Raw genomic sequence first — 17,063 nt, 5'->3', positions numbered from 1 at the left:
AACTATTTTATCTCTAAGCTAAACAATGGTTTGTTTTTTACATTCCATTTGCTAATTCTCTCTCGTAATCTATTTCTAAACCTAAATTACGAGGTTCGAATTTCGTCTATTCTATTTCATTTTTACATTTAACTAAATCTCTCTATTTTTATACTTACATGAAAAGGGGACAGCCCTTATTATGTAACACTATGTAGGGATTTGGGCAGAAAGATGTCGGTTCACGTTACACTTGAACTTCTGCACGTCAGTACTGTTGGGGAAGCAGGGACCTGGAATGGAATTCCAAAGTCTAGCGGTTCTGGGGAAGAAACTATTGGAGTAGAAAGATCTTTTACATCTAGGGATCTCTACAGTGTGGGGGTGTGATTTAGCAGCCTGTCGGGTTTGTCGAGGGTGCTCACGTCGTGGGGGCACAAGTGATTGCAGTTCGTCAGAGCATTCACCACTAAAATACTTAAGTAATAGTCATGGGACATTTTGCATAACAAGGAGTGTCGGTTCAGTTTCGTATTAATCGTTGCAAAACTCTCGAGGAGACAGTTATGTAATGCAGATCGCTTTGCTTCTGGGTACTTTGGCTGTTAAATACGTTACTGGATAGGAATGAGCTCTAATGCATGCCTTCGAGGTAGAAATGTATAGATGTTTAGTGATGGCTATTAAAACAGTTTGCATGTGAGGGTTAGGGGCTGGAAGTTAGAGATTCCACTACAAATGCGGTGCAATGTGGGAGTTTAGTGGCGGCTTGGTGGGAAGGAGCAGATTGTTAGCGTTCAAAAGAAAAGGGGTAATTTATTTACAAACAGTAGATCTCCATTAGGATTTGGAGTTACAGGGAAGGTTTAGTTTGAAGAAAGGAAAAAGAAAATGTTTTTTTTTTGTTTTTTTTTTTGCCATGCAGGTAAGACAAACGCAGTCGTCTTGGAGGTAAAATGTATATTAAGATTTCGTAGTTAGCTGTTAGGGTTTTTTCCCCCCAGTTATAAGAGGAACAACTAGTTCATTGCGATTCGGAATTGTAGTCATTAAGGTCAGGCACAGGGTGTTGCATCTACTCAGAAAATTAGCCTTAGTATCACAGCTAAGATACTGTATATTGCAGTTACAAATATAGTGATAGTTAATTTCTATTTCTATTTATTTATTTATTTATCTATTTATTTATCTATTTTTGATACGGTAGGTTAGTGCCGAATCAATTACAATCCATTGAAAAAAGATGAAAAGAAAAAATACAAAGACGGGTGTGCATTGTATAGGTCCACTCTAGATTTTTGTGTTAACAGCCTTTAAAATATTAGGAAATAATAATTGATTGATTCAGTAATATTTAACGGTGGGACCTTTTCAAGGCAAATCTTAAACAATAAAAAAAACCCTCACCCCCCCACCCCACCCCCACCACATTGTGAGAAATGTTTCTGTGTTTTTTAAAATGTTTGGGAACTTATGACCACACCCGTTCCCTTTTCGTTCCCCCTGTCTCCAAACTTGAAAGAATGCTAACGATTACATGTTTCGTTTATACGCACGATCATGCGTACTAAGATAGACACCAGTAATAACAAAAGAAATTACGTTGCTTAATTTACGGAAAACTACTTATTTGCTAAAAATTTAAATGCGATATTCGTTTTCAGCATACCCGAAAACTATTAAAAGTCGTCATTTTAAAAGAAAATGTTAAGGTGGAAACCAGGTAACAATTTACCCTTTATTTTTATCAAGGTTATCAAGTTAACAAGCTATGTGGAAATGCCCTTCTTCGGATATAACGAAAAAAATTTCTGCGTTTCATAAGGAATATACCATACAGCTTCTCTACAATAAAACCAGCGATATGTAGCAGAACATATAAATATAGAAATGTAAGCATGTAAGGCAAGTTGGTTCGGCAGGCACGTCTTATAGTATTAGAAATATAAGTTAATTCAGATTAGTCCTAAGCATGAATTAGTATCACGTCTCTCGCCCATATTGGGCAATGCCGGAAGGGCCGCCCAGATATTTTTGCAGGCCATAGTACTCCTCCTCGGGGGCGCTGGCTTTTCAATCCCACTTTCAGAGTTAAACCGTATCAGTAGTTTGTTTATTTTTCTACTTTTGAGCCATAAACAATGCTCGGAAGACGGCATATTCTTGTCAGGCATGTAAACGTCGGTTTAACTTAGCCACTCGTTACTGCTTGTTTTTCGAACCGAATAAACTGTTTAAAATACGTTAAAATGCAAAAACCTTATCCAGATCAGTGAAAGAGTGAATTATCTTGCCTTTGGTAACATTTATTTGTTATATATTTTAATTTTTTTGCTTTTTTTTTTTTTCGTTTGCTGCTAAATCCCCAGAAAAATAAATATAAATATTTTTCTTTATCTCTAATTATAAAAAAAGGAAGTTTATCTGTAAGTCTGTTCCCTATGGGCTCGAAAACGGTTGCGCCAATTTTATGAAATTTCACACGAAAATACATTATGTGCCTGGCAATGTTCTAAAGTAGGTTTTATATCAGAATGTCTTCGTTATAAGTGTAAATAATCGATAATCGAAATAATCCGATAGGAACAGGCGATTTTGACCAAAGTTAGCACCTTGTACAGCCTAACATCACAAGTGTATATGAGAAATGTTATTAATACACAAGCCGAAAAGCACGACATATAAAATCAGCAGTATGGTCTTTGATATGACAGTGCTGCGGCTGCGTTCAAAATGAATAATTCTGTTTATAGGACAATCGAAGTATACTTGACTTTTGCATTTTCAACTTTAATTCAAACCATTATAGGGTTTTAAAACAAATAATTTTATAAAATACACGGTAGGTTCTCTACAGTGCAATGTAGACTACAGTGTATTGTCAACTGCAAGAGGCATGGGAGTTTTCTGATGAGTCCCCAACTAGAGCAGGCAATCAATCGATTTGATTGAAAAATAGTCGATTTCACTGATTTCGATGATAATAAAACTGTGGGAGTGTGAACCATTCGTTGATCATCGTTCAATTCCAGGCAACGTCGAATCACGTTGCTAGTTGCATATAAAACTTTTTAAATTTATACTTGATGCGTATAAGAATACGTAATGGAGGGGAAATAACTCTGTTTAACTCGAGTTAACAAGTTATTTCCCCTCCGTTATTTATATATTTTCATGTATACATTTTCGAGTTGTTCTTTGTTATATGTTGCCTGTAGTAAACGTTTTAATTAGTTTCAGCTCACGGTATACACCACATTTTTAAAAGATATAAAACAGTCGGAAAATGGAATAAGTATTTGGCCCGAAATACGAGACATTTAGCAATGTAAACAAACAATCTCTCGGCATGTTGATAAACTGATCACCAAACAATGGAGAGCGAGTCACGTGACGTGGGTTTCGAACTTCCGTAATAATCTATAACAAAACATGAAAAACGTCACATGATTCATTCATCTGCATGATTCCGCCTCTCAAACGTCCGTTTTCATCTTGTGTTTGTCTTTTTCGTCTTTCTCTTGTGGTCGACAAATGATTTCTTGATATTTAAGAAATAATTATGAACGTGAATACTTACTCTAGTGAACAAATTCCGCCTGAATATTCAGAGGAGCAAGAGCAGGAGCAGGAGCCTTTACTCGGGGACAAAGTCAGAATCGCTACGAACAGTAAGTTTATTTACTTCAGCAAAGTTAGACACAAGGTCACTTTATTAGCGAGATCTCCTCGGGTATGTTTTATTATAAACAGCAAATCGAAAAAGATTATAGGTAATTTTTACGATCTGCCCTAGCGTAGTATAAACACCCCCAAACCACCCCATGTTAAGAACGGCTTTCGGATTAAACACCCCCCCAACCTCCCCGTGTTAAGAACGGCTTTTGAGGTTAGGGGGGGGTATTCCGAAAACCGTTCTTAACATGGGGAAGTTCGGAAGGTTATAATACGCTTTGACACGTCGTAAAAATTTACCTATATATATATATATATATATAAACATAATTGTCACCAAAGGCAACAAAATATACTAGCAGGAATCCACTTAATAAATATCATTGTGAGTAGATTTCTATTAGTATTTTGTTATATTTTTGAGTTTTGAGCGATTCTCGAGACCCTAAGGGTGGCAGCTTCGTGTCGCCATCTTTGTTTTCGTTTTATCTTAAGCGCTCGCTCGGTACTACTTTCGTTTCAAAGTTAATAAACGCTTTAAAATAAGTTGGTAGTAGTGCACTTATTGATCCGTGCTGAAATAATAACGTTATTATTTAAAAAGCCATTCTTAACATGGGGAGAGGAGGGTGTTTGTTTTGTATCTGTGCTTTAACCTTACAATTGAATAATAAAAAAAAACATATAATAAAACTTTAATTAAACTTGGAAATACGATTTTTAAAAAAATAGCGCAGATCAGTAAGTGCACTCACTAGCACCAATAAGTTAAAAAAAAAAAAAAAAAAAAAAAAAAAAAAAATTTATTTTGCTTTTGATAACATTTGTTTGGTAAATTTTTACCTGTTTTTTTTCCACCTTTTATATTTTCCTTTTAAAATGACTTTTAAAGCTTTTCGGGTATGATGAAAACGAATATTGCGTTTAAAAATCAAAATTTAGCTGAATTGGTTAGCTCGCTATGAAAACATTTTTCATAACTTTTTTTTCTTTCTTTCTTTTTTCACGTGTACAAATTTCCTTATGGAAATTAAGTTTAGTCTTTAATCTTTCAAATACAATAAAAAAGTAGTCAGAAACCTACAAAAAAATAATGCTAAATCGGCTTTCAAAACTAGGCCCCCCCCCCTATCTTTATTTGTCCATTTTTGCTCGTACCTAGTTACAAGTCTGACGTCACGGAATCCTGCGTTCCTTTTTTTTCACATTCGTTTGACAATGCCTAAAGTTCTCATTAACAATTAAAGTAGTTTTTCTTTTTCGGCGCTTCTACACTAGTAGGATGAAATTTTGAAAATAATGGTATCTACGTATTCCTCATATTTTTAAGATGATCATATCCAAGCATTACGAAAATCGATAAGGTAGAAAAATATTTATTAAAGAAAATGGAATTTGAAAAACACGATCATGTTTTGCTTATGTAAGAGAGTTCATAGTGGAGGTAATTTCCTCCCCGATAATTCTTGGAAAACTCTGAAAAAGTTTTGGGAATTTTCCAATTGAACTTGTGGAAAATGAATCAGTGCGATATTTATTTTTTGCTCAAATAAAATCCATTTTTTTTTCTTTTCTCAGGGCTCTACATTGCAAGTGGAAACAGTCGCATTTTTTGGCGACTAGAAATAATGAAACGCTTATCTTTTGGCGATTGTATTTCTTTCACCGAAAATCTTCCAAAGCTCTCTACTGGGTGAAAAATATCTTTTCCACTTTGTTCGTTTTATAAAAAAAAAAAAAAAAAAAAGTTTAATTATTTAAACAATAAAAGTTTAATAGAATATACTCTTTTTTTTTCTTTTTTTAACAAAGGCTGTTTAAAAACATCTGAAGAAATTAGAATGTTTATATACCTTCAAGTATCAACATAAAATTTGTTGTATATTTAGAATTACACTTATTAAAAAAAAAAATACAGAGACAAACTTTGTGTACATAATCATAACAGAACAAAGATGTCATATTCCAAAAATAAGCGAGTTTGGCAAGTAACTTTTCTAATTGGCTAGTAAACGAAGATATTTAGTTGTCAAAGGTCAACTAAAGATACATTTGTCCATGGATCCCTGTTTCTGCCCATGAACTTTTGAGAGGTCCACTGTTAGGTGTGTAAGAATTTTAAGGGAATTTTTCACACCCTTAACACAAAACTGCGAATAAAACATACAAAACTCGTAATTTCTCTTTTTAAAGCGGTTTGTTTAATTTCTTCATGGAATATACTTCCAAAATAAACTATTAAAGTTTTTTGAAAAATAATAGAAATATTATTTTTTATTTTTTAAAAAACAGTGTTTACAAAGTCCCTGCGCGCGCTCATGCAGCCATTTTTTTTTTATGTAATAAAATAAATTGAATTTTACGAGTTAAATTTTTTTCAATCTAAAAATCTATCAAAATTTTTCTATTTGTTCGATTTTTACAATATTTGCAGGTTTAATGTGAAATGTTCTGCTCTTTCCAATAAACCAAATATAATATTCTAGACAAACGTTTTTTTTTTTTTTAGTGCACCCTCCCCCATTTTGAAATGTCTATTAAAATAAAAATAATTCATTTTCTCACCTCAGATTTATGTATCACAAATTGAAGATAAAAGATCAATAAATAAAATAATCTAATTGAAAACCAAAAAAAATAGTTTTGTGCAAATTTACCTGTAAAGTCAAAAGTTTAAAACCATTTTTTTTAAAACCTATGTTGATTTTTTTTTTTTTTTTTTTTGGGATTTAAAAAAAAAATCACTCCATAAAGAAGAAATAAAATGCATTAAATCAAAAACTCCTGTATTTCTTTAAGAGAATTTTAAAAAAAAATGGAAAATTCGTCGAGTAGTTTTTTTAACAGCAAAAACTGATAAGTGAAATGTGATCATTTTTCAAATACGATGGCCCAACTTTTATTTACAGCAAACACATGTCAGAAATAGAAAATAAGATTAATTCTGGCGCTTACAGGCCACGATAGTCCTCAACTTTAAGAAAGGGAGCCGGTTGTCTCCCCCTTTTTTTCCATTTGTGATGAGCTGAAGTCGTGGTATTTTTGAATCATTGCTTAAAAAATTAATTTATTTAAAAAGCAAATTGAATATAAAATATAAATATGGATAAATTTTTAACCATGAAGAATGGAAGTGCCCATTGATAGTATTTTTATAGGTAAGTGATTTTTTGGAATTTATGTTTATTATATTCAAAGTAAGTTAAAATTCGTTGATTTTCTTGAAATCTTTTTTTTAAAGAAAACCGATTAAAAAAAAAAAACGAATATTGCATATTTTGCTATTAAACCTGTTATTATTTTTAAATTTGGACTTTGCTTCTTTTATTAAAAAAAATTAGGGTCTAAATTACATTTTTCAAGTAGTTATAAGTCGAAAGATAGTAAGTCTAATTATTCCAGTGTTTATCACAAATTTTTAATGGGGATTTCTGACACTGCTAGTCCACTGTATATATGTTATATTTATTTTGTTATTTATTTTGCATTAGTCACATTAAACATTTAGTCACTTCCCTTGTTTATGGTTTTGTTTCGCTTTATTTTATAAAAATAAGATGGCCGCAATTTTTCACCTGCTAACACGATTAAAGATTTTTTTTTTTTTTTTAATAATTCAGTAATATTCAGGTAATTTCGACGGCATAATTTGGAAGCTAACATTGTAATTTATTAGAATTGACAAAAAACTCAGAAACCATTGTTTTTGTTTTTTTTATTTGAAAACTCCATTTATCGACTCCAAAATTCCATCCTAATAGTGTAGAAACGCCTCTTTTTCTTTTTTTTTTCATTTACGAAGGAAAATCAAATTTTAGTTAGATGACCATAGCAACACGGTCATCTTGGCAATTTCAGCTACAAAGAGGGTGGCACCAGAGGAGATAACTCCATCTAATTCTTGAAGGTTGCCAAAATTTGACAATATTATTTTAGAGTTTGGAAGAATTTTAGATATTCCTTTTTTTCTCTCTGCTTTTATTTTTCTTTCAAAAACTCGTTTCAAATTGTATTAATAAAATTATTAGAACTTTATGTGCGTTTTGGCAAACTTCAAGAATTAGATAGTTATCTCTTCTTTGCCGCCCCCCCCCTTCTTCGTAACTGAAATTGCTAAGACGGATCTAACTAAAATTTGATTTTCCTTTGTAAATGAAAAAAAGAGGCTCTTCTACACTATCAGGACGAAATTTTGTAGGTGATAAATGGAGTTTTCAGATAAAAAACAATGGTTTCTATTGATTTTTTTTTTTTTTTTTTTTTTTTTCAATTCTAATAAATTACAATGGTAGCTTCCAAATTATTCGTTTTTTAATATCTTTACTAAACTATCGCCGGAAATTGTATTAACTGTGAAATTTGATATCAGAAATATGATTTGATTTGACTGGACACTGTGGACTTTGATTCGGCTGTTCTTCTGGTTTGCCTTTTCTGTTTTACTAGCAGGACAACCCGGCGTTGCTCGGGACCGTATAAACAATGAAAAAACAAAAGCAGATATTGAACATATGTTTTATTCTTAGGGGAGAGGAATCTTTCATCTCAAGTTTTAGCGTTACAAACAAACATTTGTCTTTTATATATATTGATAATGACAGGTTTTTTTGGGGCCCCCCTCGAAGATAACTGATCAGTTGACCAACTTCTAGTGGTCCGTTTGACGTGAAATTTCGATATTTGTCATCCGGGTGATGGGGCTTCGATATGATACCAAATTTGTCAAGTTTAGTTCCGTCTTTCAAAAGTTTTAGCGTTACAAACAAACATACATACATACACACAGACGTTTGGCTTTTATATATATAGATGACTATTTGTTTTATAGATTTACAAGTATATCAGTACTCGGATTTAAACAATGAAATGAGTTTTTAAATTTTTGTTTATTTATTTATTTGTTTATTACCAAAGTTCAGTGTGTGTGTGTGTGTGTGTGTGTGTGTGTGTGTGTGTGTAACAAAGTTTGCTTTGTTTATCAAAATTTTTCTATTTATTTTCTTCACCTCCTCGAATGACTATAAAATATAAAAGATTTGCTTACAACCGCAAATAAAAACAAATACATCTTCGTTTTTCTTTGGCGGGGGGGGGGCAAAATCATCCTCGGTAAATGTTATAATTCGTTTCTTTGGCACTTATTTTAGTAACCATTGAATATTCATAAAGACTCCTGGGGGTTTGTTTTACCGTGACATATATTGCATGGGTTTCTAACAGCATTTTGTGTCATTTTTTTCAGTTTTAAATCATTTTCAAAATTTGGAAGTTAACGATCCAAGTGTGCGGCCATTTTCCTTGCTCTCATGTAAACGTGAGACACTTTGTTTTTCGAAGCAAACGTTTTAAAGCGAGCAGAACCACAAAAACAAAATTCCAGATAGGAAGAAGAGAAACTTCTCTTGCCTTTGATAATATTTATTCGTTATGTATATGAATTTTGACCACTTTTTTTCTAGTCTCTGTGGATTGTAAAACAAACCGACTTCTGAATACCGACTTTGGCTCTTTCAAGTGGATTCATGAAATAATTTTAAAAAAAAATAACATTACAGTGATGAAGACAATTCTGTAGAGGGAGATAACTAGCATTGACTAAGCAAAAATAAGAGACAAGCTGAATAAAGTTAGTCCCGGAAATTGCCGGAGCAGTTTATGAAAAATCTTTTTCTGAAATCTCAACAAATTCATTCATATTTTATTACACAATCATTCACCGATTTCATTTCCTCTCCCTCCTCAAAAAAATAAAATAAAATTAATAAACCACCCCAGTAATTTCCAGGATTGACTTCATTTTAGCGTTTGTGGAGACAGGGTCTTTTTTTTTTTTCTTCTTTTTTTTTTTTTTACTTAAAATTGTTTGATTCATTATTTTAGCATTAATTGTCTCTTGCAAAAAATGTTTTTTTTTGTTTTGTTTTTGTTTTTTTAGCCAATGCGAGTGATCTCCCCTAGATAATTGTCTCTGTTACCATAAGCGCCTACATTACCTTCAAGTGACTCAAAACCGAGTCCAAACTTTTGACCGTCTGTTCCACCGTCCTGAATATTATTAATATTAACAGCAAGTCTCGTATTTACTGATATAGTCGGTTAGTGCAAAAACAATATCGTTTTCTCACATGTTACTTTTATATATAATTTCTGAATTAATTCAGTGATATATATATAATCATGTTGTATATCATTTTGAAGGCGTTTTTCGATCTATCATATCATGTTATTCATTACTGTTCTCAGTCTCTTCATTCATTTTTTACAGGCTTTTCGACAGCATGGACAAAATTCAAATCCGTACGATTTTCCTGTTCCAGTTCAAACTAGGCCAAAAAGCTGCCAAGACAGCTTGTGATATCAATGATGTGTTTGGTCCAGGAACCACTAAATATGTGGCACAACGGTGGTTCAAGAAATTTCGCAATGGTGACTAGAGCCTCAAAGATGAAGACAGTCGCGGCCGGCCGACTGCGGATGATAACGAACATTTGAAAGCCTTAATTGAAGCCAATTCTCGCAAAACCACATAAGTTTCTGTTGAATTCGAGGTTGACCACTCAATAGTCGTTCGCCATTTAAAGCAAATAAGGAAGTCAAAAAAGTTGTATAACTGTGTGCCGCGTGAATTGAACGATAATGAAAAAAAAAATCGTCGTCTTGTATGCTCCTTCTGTGAAACAAAAACAATCCATTTCTCGAGTGGATTGTGGCGTGTAATGAGAAGTGGATCCTCTACGACAACCAGCAATGTTTGGCACAGTGGTTGGATGTTGGAGAAACTCCACAACACTTCCAAAAGCCGAAATTGCACCAAAAAAGGTTATGGTGACTGTTTGGTGGCCTGCGGCCGGTCTCATCCATCACAGCTTCTTGAATCCGATTGAAACAGTTACGGCAGAGAAGTACTGTCAACAAATTGATGAAATGCACCAGAAGTTCAAACGTATGTGTCTGAGATTGGTCAATATGAAGGGACCAATTCTCCTCCATGACACCACTCGCCCATATGTTGCTCAACTGACCTCACAGAAGCTGAACGAATTAGGCTACGAAATTCTACCTCATCCGCCATATTCACCGGATCTCTCGCCCACCGATTATCACTTTTTCAAGCATATCAACAACTTCCTGCACGAAAAATGCTTCAAAAGCCAAGATGATGCCAAATTGGTCTTCAATGATTTCATCGCTTCCAGAACTCCGGATTTCTATGCTAATGGGATAAATAAAATCGTTTCTTGTTGACAAAAATGTGTCGATTCCAATGGTTCTTATTTTGATTAATCAAGTTTATTATGAAAGGAGTTGTGATCTTTTGAAGTTGAACATCAAAAAATATTATTTTTGCATCAAGCTAATAATATTTGAAAGATCCAAGGTGATCCAAAAGTGTGAAAATTGATGCCTCAAACATTGTCTTCAATTTGCTTTTTTGTTCATGTTCTCATTCACCATTCCATTTTTTTTTTTCTGCACTTTTAATTTCATTAGCGACTAGAGTACATGATCTTGCTACAGGCAGGATCGGAAATTGCTGCTAATCATAGCAGGCTGGATCGTTACTGCTAGTAATGTTTGTACTTGTAATGGTTACCATCCTGGTTGGATTGAGCCAGTTTCCTTTTGAGCACAAACGGCATCTCAAACCATTGCAGTCTAGTTTCATCAAACTTGGGCAAAGTTGCAGAATATGGCTAACTATTCCCGATTCCATCATTGGAAACATGGGCCCAATAGTACCGTCAGTCATCTTGGCAATTTCAGCTATGAAGAGCGGGGTGGGGGTGGGGGGGTAACAACAGGGGAGATAACTGTTAGGTTTAACCTAAAAAGAAGTTGTTTCCCTTAAACGAAAAGAGTGATCGCCCTTGAATTGGAAAAGAAAGGGAAGTCCATCATGACACTTTGAGACAAAAACACATGCTTCAAAACTGAGACTTATCGTTGCACATCCAGTGGTTAAAAATATCATAAAAGTCGAACTTGTAAATAAATCTGTTAAATGTTCCACTTAGTTGTATCATTTTTACGTGGATATTTCACTTTCAACACGCATTTTTTAAAGAAATACATGGGGTACTTACTTCTCTGGGTCGATACAGCACCACCACCAGGCTAGAAGAAACGTTGTTGGAAGACTCAAAACTCAAAACCTGGCTCAGGACAGTGAAGCAGGATGCTAAACTGATTCTGGACCCTCACTTTAATTTGGTCGTTGCTGGAACTATGAATAGCTTGCACTCCTAATAGAAGCAGTCTTGAATCGCTATGCTTGGTCAATCAGTGTTCAGGATGTGGTGAACTTGTGGAAAAGATCAAGTGTGGGTTTTATGACAGCATTTCTGTGAAACAAACTGGATTCGAACCAGGCACACCTAGGTTGCTAGCTCATGTTGTTGACTACTTAGCCACCGTCACATCCCTGCTGTTGATAGTGACATTTCAGTACTGAGACAAAATTGTATCATTTTGCCACATGTGTTGAAGTCATGTAAAGGTCAACATCCGGTATTTTTGCAGGGAATGCTGAGTTATATTTGGTGCACAACAAAGTAGAAAAACTAAAAAGAAAGTTTCTCTAAATGAACCTCCTTTTCAAATACAAATAATTTAAAGTACTGCAAACCAGAACTAGTACCAATCAGATAACTCTACGTGTCTTTTCCTCCAGAGAATGTTATTCTTTGTAGCTTTTCTTTGGATTTTATGGTTAGGGATAGGCCAGCCACCTGTTTTGATTTCACACTTTGAACATCAGCTTTAAGTCAAAATTAGATGTAATAGAAAGAGACTGCACTATTTAAAGGAAGGTTAATACACACTACTAGATTATGTGTGTTTGGATGGTACTAAGTTTGAGTACATGTTGCCTGCCAAAGCATGTTGCACGCCAGCCTAAGGTTTTATCAAACTCCAGCCCAGTTAGCAAAATCTCTTAGTTAGTGATACAATGAAGTTCAGACCTCCTTCCTTTTTTTTTTTTTATTAAAGGCACTCTGAAATACTCACTCATGTTAATTTTTTCCTTACCCTACCCACCAAAATTGATATTTATCTTGGAGGATGCCATCCATATCTCCCTCCCCCAATTCCACCCAGTTTTTTTAATTTTGTCCCTAATTTATTATTTTATACCTAGGAACTGACTTGCTTCTTTTCAGTTCTTAAAACCATCTAGAAAACAATAAGATGGTCATACCTAGATAGATTTGGTAGGATCTTATTAACGACTACACCTAGCATTTTATTTGGATATCTTTTTTTCTTTGTTTTTTTCTAGTACTTCCAAACCAATGAAATTGTGTGTATGTATTTCTCTAAATAAAAACCGTCAAACCATTAGGTGATAATGTTAAGTAGGGCTGTCCATAAATGACTGTGGTATTTTGGTGGTTAGAACTAGCTTAGAAAAACCAAGCGAATGACATCTGACCAATTTTGGCCCTGTAACACATCCTGTTTTTTGAAGAAAATTACTCGATAGTAAAATTTTTGGTGAAATTTTAAGATAAATAAATTTGCCGTTTGGTTGAGGGTTCAATCCCCAGTGCGGGTGATACTAAGAATACAATTGTGAATTACTTAATTAGTACTTATACTCGATCAATTAGAATCAAAACCGAAACTTTAGCTCTATCTGTATTTGCTACCATCTGAGCTAACGACACATGCATATCAAAACTTGACAAATTAATGTAGTTAAACGTATAAATGTATATTTTGCACCTGTGTAAAGCATACACATCATGTCAAACTATACCTGCCAAGTTCTAATTTTTTTTTTCAGTTTTCACCCCTTAGCAGCTATTTTTACTGGTTAAAGATCAAACTGAATTTGTTTCACAGGTCCAAATCCACTATATATCAAGTTTCAAGTCTGTAGACCAAAACTTAATAGTAGTTTGAGATATATATATATATATATATATATATATATATATATATATATATAATCGATTTTTTTATAGTACCAAATTTCATTCATGTTTTAAAAAGAATAAATGGAGTCATTACCAATTCAGGAATGCTAAAATGATAAAGCTCCAGGTACCTTGAAAATGAATAGGCTGAAAGGTACCTAGGGTTTTATCCTTATATATATAGTCCTCCTTTATCACGTAGATTACTGTAGTTCTCCCACTTCCCTCCCTCAACAGTTTGAATATATTACCCTTTTCCTCTTGCGCATAATTATTTCACTCCTGATTTTGCTATCACTAGACGTTGCATCTTTAATATGTTACCTAGCATCTTTTCTCCTCTAATGAGAAGCATTAGGCTTTGAAATGCCATGGTATAAAGTGTTCTTATCTTACACCCCTAATTGATGTAACCTCCATACTGAATCAACGAATAAACCTATATGCATCAGTATATATTTTTATATTGCCACTTTTTGTTATTTTTTCATATTCTATATATATATCTATAAAAGTGAGAATGTGCATGTGTGTTTTGAAGGATACTTCTCAACCTATATACTCAACAAATTTTTGATCTACAAACATGAAATTTTGTATATAGAGTATTCAGGCATGTGGAAAATATTTTTAATCGGTTTTCATCCGGAAGAAAGGGCTGCTAAGGGGTCAAAATTAAAAAATTGGTATGTGAGGGTGATCAGATTTATCACTGTCTTTAGGTTTTGATTTCGATCTCAGCTTGAGTATTTTTTATATTTACAAGAAGTGAACTGTTTAGAAAAACCATAATACTCGCAGACACATGTCTCTGTTTCTTTCGATTTTTTTTTTTTTTAATTCACTTTTTATTTTTTATAAGAAATTTAATGTTACGTTTGATACCTGCTGTTTTTCTGTTTATGATAAATAAGAAATCTGCATTAATCTCCATATATATATTTTGATTGCAGAAATTCCCCTTTGAACCAAAGTACCGTAGGTTTACAACAACAGATGCCACATACAAATGTATTATACCTACACTATTAGCCACTCTTTTGTAACTTTAGAACGACATTTTAGACATATTTAGCCATTATAATAAAATCCTAGATTGTATCCTAGGGGCACCATCATCACAATCTCACCATCTTTAGATGTAGTAGTTACTACTTTTCCCGCTAAATCTAAAGTCCTCATACTGCCACCAGTCAACACTGGGAACTAATATACACATTATACATATACTGCCCTGTCTACCTTCGTAACTGGCTCATAAACTCATCCACAAACCATTACCTTTCCTTTTCCCATAACAAAAATAATTTCTCCCTTATACATTTCCGGCAATTCTCATTGGCTGTGAGTTGAAAAATCGCTTATTTGGTAATACACGTCTTCTTAAATAAACGAACACACTAGACCTTAACAAACATGGCCGCTCTCTCTACACCTTGTAATCATTTTAACCTGAAAAAGGCCAATTGTTTTTTTCTTTTTTTCCTAAATATAATGCGTCATTTACTATATTAATGTTTATTACATTTTTTCTCCATAAACAAACAGGCATGTAAGCATGAACTTGGAGTTTTTACAGAACAGTGAGCAAGCAAGAGACTATGGAGGCAAATATACTCGGAGATAGTGAGAGGAGCCGTACTAAGCTTTTGTATTCATTTTATTGGGTTCGCAAAATCATTCACGCCTCCTGATACATTTTAAAGGCGTTATTTCGAAGGCCCGTAATGTCATAAGTTCACCGTGGGCTAGGCGACTAAAGTGTTTCCTTTTTCTCTTAGCATTACACATTTGAGCCTGGCTACTGCAGGTATTTTTTTTATGCACGAAAGGATACTCTATGCTATTTTCATTTTTTATAGGGGGTTGCTTAATTTTCCTTAATTTTTTTCCTGAGGGCTTGCACAGGTAATAACTAATATTAAATGATTTGTTTTTATTTTTAAATGCAAATAGGACACAAGCCTAAATAACTTGTTTTTACCTAATTTCCCACAATTTTATTTCCTTATAAGTATATATATTGAAAAATGTCTGTGAACAATATTTCTTTCAAAATTATAAAAAAAAATTGTTTCAGTTGTCTAAAATTAAAATTTAAAAAGGTATACATTGTTTCAAATTATAAAGTGTTCTATTTATATTGTTTATAATATAAACAAAATTCTGTATATATGTCATTTAAAATAAATAATACTTTATTATTTAAAGAAAACGTTCTGTTTATAGCGTTTTTTTTTCCCCCCCAATATCATTTACGTGTTTACATGGGAACGTACAGGTGACTACAGGAATTTAGTTCATTTTAATGCCAGTTAACGAGTCCTGCTAGTAAAATATAATATTTATGCGTAGTCTATGTCTGGGCGGCGTTGGCAGCCTGCTAGTGTGTGTGCCTATATATATATATATATATATATATATATATATATATATATAATAAGAATTACAGTTAAGTTTACCAAAATAATCCAAGATGGCAAAACTAAAGTATATTATAAATATTAAAGAGTTAATATTTATAAAGTAATCTCAACCAGATGTAAAAGCTTGATAAAACCAAATAGGAAATAGAGCTTATAATAAGATGTTTTATTAACTACTTGTTCTTATATATATATATATATATATATATATATATGAGAGAGAGATAATTAGATAACAATAACATGTATCAGATTTAACCTTTGACAAAAAAAAAAAGTCAACAATTGGTTGAATTGATTAAAAAAAAAGTACACATGCACCCTAACCCCAATCCGAAATGCTTATTTGATTCATTTTCAAAATAATATTCAGATTATTATATCTATTGAACGTCAAATTGTTGTTTGAAATTCCAAAAATGCTTTTGCAAATGAGGCATTTCGTGCCTAGGGATTTGTCAAAAGTTAAAATGGCGGAACCATTTTTATAAAACTAGCATGGTTATCCAAAGTTGCCTGGGAGTATAAATAAGAAAAAAGTAAAAAGTGAGTAATATCTTCTTTTTTTTTTTTTTTTTTTTTTAATCTCAAAAACCGGCAAAGTAAAAACAAAAAGGACGGAGTCAGCTGACTGGTTTCACCCTTGCTTTCTCAAAGCCGTATCAAAAGATTTTAAAAAGGAGGAATCGAAAATATGTACAATTAAAAAAAAAATTGTTGCGTTCCATTACATGTGCGGTGGAGGGGGAGCGGTTAAAATAAAGCAGCGTTATGATATATCTCTTATATACATGCATATATATATAAACAAATAATTAATAAAACATGTAAAAAAACACTTCAAGAAGAGTTAAAAACATTTAATTTTTAAAAAAGGAAACACAAATCAAGTGGATTGTCTTTAATCCACTGAGTTTCAAAAGAAATGCTTTCCTTCTCATCAGAGGGAAGGAATTAACAAAATGCGGAATCGGATTTTGCTTTCAAAGTATTTAATGGAACTATAAGTAAGCCATAGAGCTTACTTGGTAAAAAATAATGAAGCAGAGGGAATGGGGAAAAA

The 17,063-nt window shown here is 33.0% G+C and overlaps 1 protein-coding gene across 1 annotated transcript in view; it reads left to right on the top strand.

Moving 5' to 3' along the window:
• The first annotated feature begins 3,129 nt into the window (after positions 1-3,129).
• The window catches only part of LOC145277054 (sodium-coupled neutral amino acid transporter 7-like), a 56,629-nt gene continuing 42,695 nt past the window's right edge, over positions 3,130-17,063 (top strand). Inside the window, exon 1 of the mRNA XM_080128714.1 lies at positions 3,130-3,650. Coding sequence (XP_079984840.1) covers positions 3,542-3,650 — 109 coding nt within the window. The 5' untranslated portion in view covers positions 3,130-3,541. The remainder of the gene's footprint in view (positions 3,651-17,063) is intronic.

The sequence above is a fragment of the Euprymna scolopes genome, chromosome 1, assembly GCF_053919585.1.
Source record: "Euprymna scolopes isolate OS-2025 chromosome 1, ASM5391958v1, whole genome shotgun sequence".
In the NCBI taxonomy this organism is placed as follows: domain Eukaryota; kingdom Metazoa; phylum Mollusca; class Cephalopoda; order Sepiida; family Sepiolidae; genus Euprymna; species Euprymna scolopes.
This window is presented reverse-complemented; position numbering and strand designations above follow the sequence as displayed.